At 35.4% G+C, this 14,645-nt stretch overlaps 1 protein-coding gene across 1 annotated transcript; it reads right to left on the bottom strand.

The window, feature by feature from the left end:
* Positions 1-910: 910 nt before the first annotated feature.
* On the bottom strand, positions 911-13,498 carry SSMEM1 (serine rich single-pass membrane protein 1). The gene is made up of 3 exons (XM_001372926.4): positions 13,185-13,498; positions 2,373-2,436; positions 911-1,524 (listed from the first exon to the last, which is right to left on the bottom strand). Exons 1-3 carry the CDS (start codon positions 13,362-13,364, stop codon positions 1,031-1,033), a joined length of 738 nt encoding a protein of 245 aa, XP_001372963.1. The 5' UTR covers positions 13,365-13,498; the 3' UTR covers positions 911-1,030.
* Positions 13,499-14,645: the final 1,147 nt, after the last annotated feature.

Here is a 14,645-nt window from a genome sequence, read left to right as displayed (position 1 = left end):
TAGCATTAAAACCCTCCCTGGCTGGCTCCAACTATTTTTGCAGCCTTCTCTCACTTAACTCCCTACCTTTATGAGCTCTCTAATCTAGCCATGCTAGACTACTAGCAGTTCCCAGATCTTGGCATTCCATATCTTACCTTCATGCATTTCTACCAGCAACTCCCCATGAATGCATTCCTTCTTCATCTCTCTTAGAGACTTTATCTTACTTCAGACTTAGCTAAGTTATGGAACCTTCCCAAATTCCTCCAGTTGTCAATACTCTCTCCACCTTCAAATTACTTTGTATTTGCCTTGCTTCCCAATTTTCTAGTACAATGAATACCCTATAGACAAAGTACTTGACAAATGCTTGTTGAATTGATGGATAAATCATCCATTTTATTTTTTTTAACTCTTACCTTCCGTCTTGGAATCAATACTATGTATTGGTTCCAAGGCAGAAGGGTGGTAAGGGCAATGGGGATCAAGTGACTTGCCCAGGGTCACACAGCTGGGAAGTGTCTGAGGCCAGATTTGGATCCAGGACCTCCCATCTGGCTCTCAATCCACTGAGCCACTCAGCTGTCCCCTAAATCATCCATTTTAAAAGAGCTTCCTTATTTATTTTAGAGGAATAAATGAACTGAGGACCAAAAATATTTATTTATACTGATTCAAGTAAAAATCATAGGATCACAGGTTTAGACCTGGAAGGGACGTTACAGACCATCTATTCCAACCCCTTTATTTTAAGATGGCTTCCCCAGGGTAGCAAAGTTAGCAAGCCAAATTCAGCATCATACATCATATTGCATCATGTAGACACAGTAGATGCAAATCTTTGGTCAAAGTCTCATGATGTTATCATACAATTTACTAGGTTTTTTTTTTTACTTAAAAATAATTATCTAAAACATACCAAGTACACTTGTCATTAGTAGAGAGACTTTATTGTAAAGCCTCACTACCTTGACCTTCTGGTTGATATTTCATACTTGTTTTAATCTCTTATTCATTTTGCATCAAGTAACTAAGAACTGGATAAAGCTCAAATTCGACTGAATTTTGTGTTAATTTCTATCAGAGAATTCTCCTCTGGAATATCTCCATCTACTGGAGGAGGTGCTGTAGGAGGATGAAGGAAGTGGCGAGTCAGCCATTCACTGGTTCTCATGGCTTTGCAGTGGAGGCAAGGCCTTTCCCTGATTTGATAGCTGCCAAGGTTCCTCTGCCTTTGAGCTATCTTTCTTCTCCGAAGGCTGGCTGGTGTTGGGTGATGTTCCGTCTCACTCTCCTTCCAGGAGGAGGCTCCTGAGTTGGAGTCCATGCTGTCCCTGTCCGTGGTGTCACTGTCATGGAGGCCTTGATTCATCTGGTTCAGCTGAGAGTGAAGCCTGGCTCTTCTCCTTTCTAGGTAGGCATTCACAAGGGCCACTTCTGAGTCAGTTACAGGGGAAAGTTGCATGTGTTTGGGTTTCTTCTTAAAGATCTTTCTAAAAGAGTCCCAGATGGCGCTTTTGTTATGTCGCTTACAGTAGGCATCTTTGATAATAACAATCAGAGGAAAACAATAGATTAGCTGCATTGCGGTTCAACATACTGCTAATATTATCACAGCAACCTGTAGCATGAATCCCAAAGAGAGTAAGTCATACAGGGGTCTGATTTTTTTTAACAATATTCAGACTACACATCGCTGCCAGATACAACAGAGCTCTACTCGACCTTACTTGCCCCCCACCCCATGTGGGGAAGATACCTTCTCAGTCTGGAAGAGAAGAAGGAAACAGATGGAAATCTTAAAAGCCCTCTTTGGAAAGACAATGCTGGTCCTGATTTATGGTCCAAGGCAAATATCCCAACTTTTTCCAAAGAAAGATCAAGCTTCCTTCTATTTCTCAGAGGTTTTACATTCTTAAAAATGAGTGATGGCAGCAGCTGGGTGGCTCAGTGGATGGAGAGCCAGGTCCTGGGTTCAAATCTGGTCTCAGATATTTCCTGGCTCTGTGACCCTGGACAAGTCACTTAACCCCCATTGCCTAATCTTTACTACCCACTCTTCTGCCTTGAAACCAATACACAATATGAATCTAAGACAGAAGGAAAGGGTTAAAAAACAATTCTTTTTTTTTTTAATGAGTGATAGGGTAATGGGAGTGGGAGCTGACATGGGGCAGATAATGATAAATAGCAAAAGCCAAGGTAAGAGAAATAGGGGAGGGATCAAGAAGGAGATGGGAGGCAATGTTTCCAGTTCCCTGCAAAACTCAATTTGATTTAGTGGTGGGGATAGAGCATAGGGATGGGGACAGGGCAGCTGGAAACTATCAGCAGTAATGTACACTGTCATAATCTTTTTTATTGGATGCTAAATATACACTAGGTCTCACCTTTACATCCTGAGCCACCTGTCCCACTGTCAGTTGATAATGATATATCCTTTTTCTCAGACATCTGTGTCAGGAAATATAGACTAATTACAGAGATTTTCTAATTTAGAAGCCATTCATTATTATTTCTTTGTTAAGAATCATTGTTGTCTTGGGATATTAGTTGAGTCTGATTTAAAATTTTAATTTACCAAATATTTATTGAGCTCCTACTCCGTGATCCTGTTTAATCATCATCAATTTAAAAGACAGACTTTTGGTAGTCTTGCTACCAAATTTTCTAAAGTGTTGGACTAAGTGAAATAAAATAATGACTTGAAGGATAATATTTTTAAATTGATCCTGGATTACCAATCAAACTACCAAATAATTGTTTTATAAAACTAGAAAGAAATAATAGCAAAACTCATCTAGAAGAACCAAAAGGAATTAATGAAAAAAAAAGTGAAGGAAGGTAGCTTAGCAGTACCAGATCTCAAACTATATTATAAAGCAGTGGTCAGAAAAACAATATGGTACTGGCTAAGAAATAGGAGGGTGGATCAATGGAATAGATTAGATGCACAATATAGAAGGGTAAATGACCTTAGCAACTTAATGTTTGATAAACTCAAAGACCCCAGTTTTTTTGGATAAGACATCACTAGTTAAGAAGAACTGATGGGAAAACTGAAGAATAGCATGGCAGAAACTAGGTATAGACCAATATCTCATACCTTATGCCAAGACAAGGTCAAAATAGGTATGTGACTTGGACACAAAGTGTGAAATCATGAGTAAGTTAGGGGATCACAAAATGGTTTATCTGTCATATCTATGAAGAAGGGAAGAATTTATAACCACACAAGAGATAGAGAGCATTATAATATGTAAAATGAATAATTTTGATTATATAAAATTTAAAAGCTTTTGCATAAACAAAACCAATGTAATCAAGATTAGAAGGCAAACTGGGAAACTTATAACAAATTTCTCTGATAAAGGTCTAATTTCTTAAATTTATAAAGAACTAAGCCAAATTTATAAATATATAAGCAATTGGGGGCAGCTAGGGAACTCGGTAGATTGAGAGCTGGGCCCAGAGATAGAAGGTACTGGGTTCAAATCTGACTGCAGATACTTCCTCCTGTGTGACCCTGGGCAAGTCACTTAACCCCCATTGCCTAGTCCTTACCACTCTACTGCCTTAGAACCAATAGCCAGTATTAATTCTAAGATGGAAGGTAAGGATTTTTTAAAAAGTATATAAGCTATTCCCCAATTGACAAATGGTCAAAGGATAAGAACAAGCAATATTCAGATGAAGAAATTAATGCTATCAATAATCATATGAAAAAATGTTCTAAATCACTCTTGATTAGAAATACAAATTAAAATAACTCTGAAGTACCACCTCATACCTATCAGATTGGCCAATATAATAATAAAGGAAAGTGAAAATGTTGGGGATCATGTGGCAAAATTGGGATATTAATGCATTGTTGGTGGAGTTGTGAACTGATCCAACCATTCTGGAGGACAATTTGGAATTATATACCCAAAAGACTACAAAACTGTGCATACCCTTTGATCTTGTAATAACACTATTGGATTTGTATAACAAAGAAATCATTTAAAAGGGGAAAGGACCTATTCATACAAAAAAATATTTATAGCAGCTCTTTTTGTGATGGCAAAGAATTGGAAATTGAGATGTTCATCAATTTGGGAATGGCTAGCCAAGTTGTGGTATATGTTGCTGAGGGAATACTATTGTGCTATAAGAAATGATAAGGATGGTTTCAGAAAAAACTAGAAGGATCTACATGAATTAATGCAGAGTAAAATAAGCAGAACCAGGAGGACATTGCACATAGTAACAGCAATATTATATGATGATGATCAAGTGTGAAAGATTTAGCTACTCTCAGCAATCCAATGATCTGGGACAATTCTGTGATACTTATGACAAAGAATGTTATCTACCTTCAGAGAAAGAAGTGTTGGAGTCAGATGCAGATCAAAGTATACTACCTTCCACATTAGTTTATTTACAGTTTCATTTTGCAGTTTTGGTTTTATATGAATATTCTCTTACAACACTGACCAATATAGAAGTATTTTATGCATGATAATATATGAATAATTCAGATCAAATTGCCTACCATCTCCAAGAGAGAGGAAGGAAGGGAGGCAGGGAGATAATTTGGATCTTATAGTTTCAGAAAACATATGTTGAAAATTATTATATATACAATGTAATATTATATTATAATTATATTAATTAGGAAAATAAAATATCTTTGAATGAAAAAGTTGATCCGAGGTGACAAAAGCTTTTGAGAAGTTATGTCAGAGTAGAAAAAATGCTTTGCAATCTTAAAACACTATGTAAATATGAGTTGTTATTATAAATAATGCAATCTCTTAAAATGGCCCTAGATAGTGTAGAAAATTACTTTCAGGTATCATAATTTAATAGTTCAAGATATAGTCCTCAAATCAAATGGTATTAAATATAAGTAAAATTTTACAAATCTCAAATGGTTATATATATATATATATATAACCATTATATTATATTATATAACCATTAGTATTATAAATGGGGTGGGGAGGGGCTTATGTTAGAGGAATAAGAAACTTGAGACTAAAAGTATTTATTTATGCACTCTTTAGTAAAAATCCAAGGATGGGGGCACCTGGGTGACTCAGTAGATTGAGAGCCAGGATTACAGACAGGAGGTCTTGGATTCAAATTTGTCCTCAGACACTTCCTAGCTGTGTGACCCTGGGCAAGTCACTTAACCCCCATTGACTAGTCCTGACTGTTCTTCTGCCTTAGAACCAATATACAGTAGTGACTCTAAGATGGAAGGTAAGGGATTTTTTTTTAATCAAAGGATCATAGCTTTAGAACTACAAAAGACATTAGAAGCCTAGTCAAGTCTTCTAATTTGACAGATGAAGATATAGGTTGGGAGTGGTTAAATGACTTGCCAAGAATCACAAAGCTGGCAGGCCTTGAATCCCAATATCCCTGATTCCAAATCCACTGATAGGCTAGTACCCCCAAGTGATTTTCTAACCGTGGGAACAAAATGGAATGAATCTCTGCAGGAAATATTTTTAATAGCTAGCCTAATTTGGTACATAAAAATAAATGTAAAATAATGATCAGTAAGGGTATATGGAGAGCCAAATCAAAAATTAATTAGAAATTAAATAATATGATACTCCAAAATCAGTTAGTTAGGGAACAAATCATAGAAACAATCAATAATTTCATCGAGGAAAATGACAATGGTGAGACATCCTTTCAAACCCTATGGGATGCAGCCAAAGTAGTACTCAGAGGAAAATTCATATCCCTGAGTGCATCTATTAACAAATTAGGAAGGGCAGAGATCAATGAATTGGAATTGCAAATAAAAAAACTTGAAAGCGAACAAATTAAAACCCCCCAGAAGAAAACCAAACTAGAGATCCTAAAAACTAAGGGAGAAATTAATAAAATCGAAAGTGATAGAACTATTGAACTAATAAATAAGACTAAAAGCTGGTACTTTGAGAAAACAAATAAAATAGACAAAGTACTGGTCAATCTAATTAAAAAAAGGAAAGAAGAAAAGCAAATTAACAGCATCAAAGAAGAAAAGGGGGAACTCACCTCCAAGGAAGAGGAAATTAAGGCAATCATTAAAAACTACTTTGCCTAATTATATGGCAATAAATATACCAATCTAGGCAATATGGATGAATATTTACAAAAATATAAATTACCTAGACTAACAGAAGAAGAAATAGAATTCTTAAATAATCCCATATCAGAAAAAGAAATCCAACAGGCCATCAAAGAACTCCCTAAGAAAAAATCCCCAGGGCCTGATGGATTCACAATTCTATCAAACATTCAAAGAACAGCTAATCCCAATACTATACAAACTATTTGACATAATAAGTAAAGAGGGATTTCTATCAAATTCCTTTTATGACACAAACATGGTACTGATTCCAAAGCCAGGCAGGTCAAAAACGGAGAAAGAAAACTATAGACCAATCTCCCTAATGAATATAGATGCAAAAATCCTAAAGAGGATACTAGCAAAAAGATTCCAGCAAGTGATCAGGAGGGTCATTCACCATGATCAAGAAGGATTCATGCCAGGAATGCAAGGATGGTTCAATATTAGGAAAACCATCCACATAACTGACCATATCAACAAGCAAACCAACAAAAATCACATGATTATTTCAATAGGTGCAGAAAAAGCCTTTGATAAAATACAATGCCCATTCCTATTAAAAACACTAAAAAGTATAGGAATAGAAGGGTCTTTCCTAAAAATAATAAGTAGCATATATCTAAAACCATCAGCAAACATCATCTGCAATGGGGATAAATTAGATGCATTCCCAATAAGGTCAGGAGTGAAATAAGGATGCCCATTATCACCTCTATTATTTAACATTGTACTAGAAACACTAGCTGTAGCAATTAGAGAAGAAAAAGAAATTGAAGGCATTAAAATAGGCAAGGAGGAGAACAAGTTATCACTCTTTGCAATTGACATGATGGTCTACTTAAAAAATCCTAGAGAATCAACAAAAAAGCTAATCGAAATAATCAACAACTTTAGCAAAGTTGCAGGATACAAAATAAACCCACATAAGTAAAAAAATAAATGTAAAGTCTCTGCCCTAAAACATTAACTCCCTCAAAGTCCCCCTTCCAAAACCTTGAGTAGTAATGTATGCCTATGGGGTTTTCTTAGCAAAGATACTGGAATGGTTTATCATTTCCTTCTCCCATGGCAAACAGAGGCTAAGCAAGTTGCTCAAAATCACACAGCTAGGAAACTGCTGAGGCCAGTGCAAACTCAGGCCTTCATGAGCTTCAAGCCCAGCCCCTCTATCCTCTATGATGCCTACCAAAAGTGATGGGTCTAAAGTCAGCCTCTTTCATGTGTAAAGTGTCATATGAGGGCATTCTTACTTTTGTTGTAGGTTCTCCCTGTTTCTACCCCTGTCCTTCCATGTCATTATTTTTTTGCTCATGATGGTCTCTGTCATGAAAGGTATATATCTAAGTATGTATTCCTCGATATTTTCTCTGACAAACTAAAGGAAAATGGGGACTCAGGCTCTCTTGAGTCTATTCTTTTAATTTCTTAATGCTGTTGTTTGAGCCTTATTAATATTTACTCAATTCAAATTATACAGACATGCAACAAATTGTTGTAAAAGATTAAAGTAACCTTGGGTTTAACAAACACAAAGATCCAAGATCCAGTTGGGATAAGAATTCACTATTTAGCAAAACTGGAAATCAGTCTGGCAGAAACTAGATGTAGACCAATGTATTACACTATTTGCCAAAATAAGATCAGAATGGATATATGACCTAAGCATAAAGGGACATATCACAAGTAAATTAGAAGAACAGGAAACATAATACCTATCATATTTATGGCTAGGAGTAAAAAAATGAATAAACAAAGAGGAGAAAAAGCATTGTGAGATGTTAAATGGATAGTTTTGAAAACATTAAATTAGAAAGGGGTTGTACAAAGCAAACTAATGTAGCCATGATTAGAAGAAAAGCAGTAAATTGGAGTGGGGGAGTATAGTTTTTCAGATAGAAGTCTCATATCTAAAATAAATAATTTTTTCATATTTATAAGAATAAGTCATCCCCTCAACTTATAAATGGTTGAAAGATATTAAAAGAAAATTTTTAGGGAAAGACATCAAAGATATCTATAAATATAAGAAAAAATGCTCTAACTCATTGTTGGTTAGAGAAATGAAAATCAAAACAACTCTGATATAATCTCACAACTATTAGATTGGATAAAATGATAAAAGGGTAAAATGACAAATGTTGGAGGGGATTTGGGAAAACAAGAACACTAATTCACTGCTGGTAGAACTGTGAAATGTCATTTTGAAGAACAATCTGGAATGATGCCCAAAGAGCTATAAAATTGTATATCTTTTGACTCAGTGATTCTACCATCAGGTTTGTTTCCTGAGGTGATCAGGGCAAAAGGAAAAGAACCCATATGTTATAAAATATTAACAGCATCTTTCTTTGAGGTAGCCAAGAACTAGAAATTGAGGGGAGGATCAACTGAGGAATGGCTAAACAAGTTATGGCATATGATTGTGATGGAATACTACTACACCACAAAAAATGATGTACAGGTTAATTTTTTTAAAACATGGGGAAACCATATGAAATTATGAAGAAACAAGTAGAATCAAGAGAACATTATATCAAGCAACAGAAATACTGTTTCAAGAATAACATGTGTATCCACCTCCAAAGAAAGAATTGGTAAATAAAAATAAGTAAGACATAGTTTTATGTATACATTTTGACAAATGATGCCTTCTCTAGTTCAGGGAGGGGAGGGAAGACAGGAAGGAGTTACTTGGGAACTGAAATGTAATAAACAAACAAATAAATAAATATTTTAAAAATAATAAATATTTGAACTGAGGTCTTCCTGACGCTAGATTCAGTATTTTATCGTTAAATAGAGAGAGGTAGATAGATATCAAAGTAAGCTGTCAGATGAGATCACCATGAAAAGCATTTATTAAACTTTTGTGTAAATTAAAAAAAACAAACACTTACCATCCATTTTAGCATCAATACTATGTATTGGTTCCAAGGCAGAAGAATGGTATGGTATAGGAAATAAGGGTTAAGTGACTTGCCCAGGGTCACAGAGTTAGGAAGATTCTGAGGCTAAATTTGAACCCAAGACACACACTCCTCCATCTCTAGGTCCAGCTCTCAATCCACTGAACCACCTAACTTCCCCTGTACATGTTGTTTTATAGAAAGTGAGAACTAGAGTTGGCTTCTACTCTGAGAGGCAAGGTAGTATAAGGAAAAGACCAGGACCTAGGCATTCTGGGTTTTACTCTTGGCTCTATCATTAATTAGCTGTAATATTGGGCAAGTTATTTCACCTGTATCTGGGCCTCAATGCCCTCATCAGCAAAATGCCAGGGATTTGGAGTCAAAGATCTGAAGTCCCTTCAAGTTCAGAAGTTAATTCTGTTCTAGAAGTGTATATTGATTGACTAGAAGGGATAGTCTGAATAATAATGCTAATAATAATACTTTAATATTTGCAAAGTGCTTTACAAATATTTTCTCAGTTGATCCTCACAAAAAACCTAGGAAAATGGTGCTATTGTTATACTCATTTTATAGCTGAGGAAATTGTGGTACACAAGAAGTTAAGTGACTTGCTCAGGGTCCCCTAACTAGTAAGTGTATGAGGGCTGATTTGAACTTGGGTCTTCCTGACTTCAGATCCAAAGCCTTATCCACTGCACTATCTAGCAGCCTTTATGTATATATTTTTAAATGTACAAAATATAAACTTTCTGTTAAATGGACAAATGTTTAGAAAAGTAGAAAATGAATTAAAAATCAATGTATTTCATGGCAAGAATAATTACTATTTTCCCAACATATTAATGCCATACTACCGATAAATTAGTAACTAAATTTCTTATCAGAGAAAATAAGGAATTTCATGTTGCATAATGACAAATGCTGTCTCTGCTTAAACTAGTACTTAATAACCAGGATGCTCCTGAAGGACTTCTAAAAAAGAATGCTATCCACATTGAGAGAAAGAACCATGGGAGCAGAAACACAAAAGAAAAACATATGACATCACTCATCACTTGTATATATGGGCACATGATTAGGGGTTTTGGCTTTAAAAGATTGCTTTATGGAAATGGAAATCAAAACAACCCTGAGGTATCACCTCACACCTAGCAGACTGGCCAATATGATAGCAATGGAAAGTAATAAATGTTGGAGGGATTGTGGCAAAATCGAGATGTTAAGGCATTGCTGGTGTAGTTGTGAACTGATCATTCTGGAAGGCCATTTGGAACTATGCCCAAAGGGTGCTAAAAGATTGTCTGCCCTTTGATCCAGCCATAGTACTGCTGGGTTTGTACCCCAAAGAGGAAAAATACTTGTACAAAAGTATTTATTGCGATGCTTTTTATGGTGGCAAAAAAAAAAATGGGGGGGGGGGCAGCTGGGTAACTTAGTGGATTGAGAGCCAGGCCCAGAGATGGGAGGTCCTAGGTTCCAATCTGGCCTCAGACACTTCCTAGCTATGTAACCCTGGGCAAGTCATTTGACTCCCACTTGCCTAGCCCTTTACCACTCTTCTGCCTTGGAATCAATACATAGTATTAATGTATGAAAGATGGAAGGTAAGGGGAAAGAAGGAAGGAAGGAAGGAAAGAAGGAAGGAAGGAAGGAAGGAAGGAAGGAAGGAAGGAAGGAAGGAAGGAAGGAAGGAAGGAAGGAAGGAAGGAAGGAAGGAAGGAAGGAAGGAAGGAAGGAAGGAAGGGAGGGAGGGAGGGAAACACTGTGGCACAATTAAATGTAACAGACTGTTCTACTAATAGCAATGCTGTGATCCAGGACAATCCAGAGGGAGTTATGAGAAAGAATGCTATCCACATCCAGAGAAAGAACTGTGGGAGTAGAAACGCAGAAAAAAAAAACATAAAATTGATTACCTGGTTCAATGGATAGATGATTGGGGTTTTGGCTTTAGAAGAACACTTATAAATATGAATAATATGGAAATAGGTTTTGAATAATGACTTATGTATAAACTAGTGGAATTGCTTGACAACTCTGGAAGGGGAGAGGGAAGAGGGGAGGGAAAGAACACAAATCTTGTAACCATGGGAAAATATTCTAAATAAAATTTTAAAAATAAAAATAAAAGATTGTCTATAGCAAAAATTGAATAATACGGAAATAGGTATCAAGTGATAACATTTGTACTACCCAGTGGAATTGCTTATTGGCTGGGGGTGGGGGGAGAAAATGAATCATGAAAACATGTAAAAATATTTGAAATAAATATATGAAATAAACAAACTAGTACTTAATAAATTGAACTCCATGAAGCAAACATGAATAAAACAGGAAAAACTGGGTGTCCCAGGATTGTCCCTTGAAATTAACTACCTGTGGTTATACTATTTGGTTAGTGGCAGAGTCTGCAGTTTTTCAATTTTCCTGAGAATGGGGATAAATCTTACCTGCCTAAAAAAAAGAAAGGACAAATGGTCTCTTGAGGTCCCTTTGCAGCTCTAAGATCTAAGGTTCTATATAGATGATGCAGATGAAATTATTGTTATTTTTTAATCTAAAAAAATGAGGCTGTTTAGCCTGAACTGGAAGGTGACTGAATAAGCAGGGTTAGAGAAAGTTCTCCCTAGCAGTATTTTAGATATGATACCTCTAATAGGAAAAACTCTCAATAGCTCTCGTTAAGCATTTAAAAGGTAGTCACTCGGGGGATAGCTAGGTAACTGTAGATTGAGAGACCGGCCAGAAGGGAGGACCTGGGTTCAAATGTGACCTTACCTCAGACACTTCCTAGCTGTGTAAACCGGACAAGTCACTTAACCCCAATTGCCTAGCCCTTACTGCTCTTCTGCTTTGGAACCAATACACTGAAGGTAGGGGTTTAAAAAAATGTTTAAAGGTAGTCATTGGAATAGGGATTAAATCTGTCTTATTTGGCCCCATAAAGCAACAATAGCAATGCAGGGAAGACTTAGGAGTGACAGTAAAACTGATAAACTTCCTAACAATTTGCCATCCAAGAGTCAAAAATGAATTGCATTGACAAGTAGTCCTAGAGGTCCTCAAAGAAAAGCTGAATGATTACTTCACTTATTGGGTATGTTTTCAAGGGAATTCTTAACCAGAAGCCTTTTGGAATCTCTTCCAACTCTGAGTCTATGAAAATGTTTGATAATATACAAGAGAGTAGTAACTTTCTTATTAGGCTGGTCATTCATTCAATAAGTTTAGCTAGGTAATATAAAACTATCCCTATTCTAATTCTATTGATTGCTATGAAAGATTCTGCCTAAAGAAAATTCAGATGAATTTCCTACAGAGAGGTATCTCTCTGCCTACCAAAATGAAACACCAAAGGGTTTAATAACCTATTTTTGCTTCTAATGGAACAGAGTAAAAAAGATGACTGCTTTGATTATTATTACTAATTAATAGTAATAATTATTAAAAAGTAAAATATTAGTTATTATTACAATGTGCATTTTACATGTACCAATAGTAAATACAATTATTTGATTAGTCATCATATTAAAAATCAGAATCTGCAGTCATTTTAAGCAGAAAGCATTGCCAGCTATAATAATGCTAGTAATAGTAATTGTTGACATATATACATATATTATGCACCATCTAAGTGGCACATTATATAAAGTACTGGGCCTGGAGTCAAGACCTGAGTTCAAATTTTGACTAATAGCTGGGTGACCTTGGGCAAGTCACTTAACTTCCTGTGTCTGTTTTCAGGTTCCAAAACTATAAAATGGAGACTATAATAGTATCTACCTCCCAGGGTTGTTGTGAAGAACAAATGAGATAATATTTGTAAGTGCTTAGCACTCAGTGTCTGGTACATAGTAGGCACTATGTAAATGATTCTCATTATCGTTATTATTATTACTGCTTTACATTTTTACAAAGAGGAATACTCTATAATGGTAGTTCTGAATCTTAGTCTGCACTCTTATTTTACTTAAAAAAAAATCTTTCTATGAGTTTAAGATTCCATAGTATATATTCTGTAATATCTAATATCTTACTTCCCACAACCAGAATTATGAGGACATAGAAGGAAACTTTGGGTCATTAATAGCTGGGAAGTCTTTATAAAAAAATAATAACTTCATAGAAATACATGGCTTAGTAAATATATTAATAAGAATGGAAGAATATCCTACCCAGAGAGAAGCCCTATAGAGGATCATCAGGAACAACATAATGGCAAAGTACCAAAGCAGAAAGTTCCCTATTGCCCCACAAGAGTCATCCTTTCGGCATTCATACTCCGGATTTGAAATTAAATTCAAAGGCTTTTTGGGAGGGTCCATCTCCCAGAAAAGGGAATAGGGGAGTCCCATGAAGCTACTTTCTTAGAAAATATCAAAACATGTTTTATGTGATTGAGGATGACTGGGAGAATACTTGAATCCATGATGTATAACAACTTCCTTGGCAACCTATTATGACATATTTCAGCAACTGTGACAAGAATGAACAAGCCACTACAATGGATTCCTTTAAGTTTTTTGGAATATTTTAAGTATCTTACTTCAGCTAAAACTAATGGATAATATTTCTTTTCATCTCAATTTTAGGAAACATTTTTGTACAAGTTCCATTTCCTACCAGCAAATATTGCTTGATTCTTTAAAAACAATTTGGTTTCTTTGAGGCATTAAGTAATTTTCTCTTTCCCTTTGTTAACATATGATTAAAATATGTATAAATTTAGAATTTGGGGTGGTTCCTAAATAAACGTACAAGGATCAATATAAAACTTGAGACAGTCAATTATGAATTAGATAAAATGTACTGGAGCATTTTTTTCCTTAATTTAGGGAAGTAAGGGCAAGGAAAACTTGGGTTCCTAATACTAGCTAGTATTAACAGCTGTTTACACCTGACACTGCCTCCACACTTTTTCAAGTAATTTCTCCATCTGAGTTGATAAATACATCTAAAATTATAGCAAAATCCACTTTGAATAAATCTGTAAAATGTCATGTGTCACTGTTTATAAAGTACTTTGGAATTTTCATATTACATATCTCTCTATATAAAATTATGTTGTAAACTATCAGTAATGTGTTTTCCCTCTTTTTTATACCCCTGGAAAAATTTCATTTTCAAAAGAATATGGTCTTAGAACCAAAATTTGGGACTTTGATCAGACATCTCAGCATTCTATGACAATGCTATCTTTTATAATATATGCCACCTTATTCTGAGACATTTACCCAGTTATGTCCTTAGCTTCTCCTTTCTCATAAATATGCAATGAAATTGCATAGTTATAGGGAGAAATCAGTGATCTACATTACAATATATCCGTCTTCCCCAAGAATTAAGTTCCTGTCAGACAGTCACATTTCAGAATGACTTATTTATATGATCCTTTTCAAAGCCTTCTCTTCAGTTATTGTGAACTAGGACAGATATGATCCCCCTTGCATAGCGGTTCCAGCCTCGGAATCCGGAAGACAGTTTAAATTCTGTCTAGCTGTGTGATTTTGAACAAGTCACTTAAAACTCTCAAGTGTCTTAAGATCTCAAATTGCAGAAATCTCTGACAACATCCTCTTAAAAACAAAACAAAACCAAAAAAAAAAAAAACGAGCCAAACCCGACAAGTTGAGGAA

The sequence above is a fragment of the Monodelphis domestica genome, chromosome 5, assembly GCF_027887165.1.
Source record: "Monodelphis domestica isolate mMonDom1 chromosome 5, mMonDom1.pri, whole genome shotgun sequence".
NCBI lineage: Eukaryota > Metazoa > Chordata > Mammalia > Didelphimorphia > Didelphidae > Monodelphis > Monodelphis domestica.
Note: the sequence above shows the minus strand (reverse complement) of the source record. Positions and strands in the feature narration are given on the sequence as shown.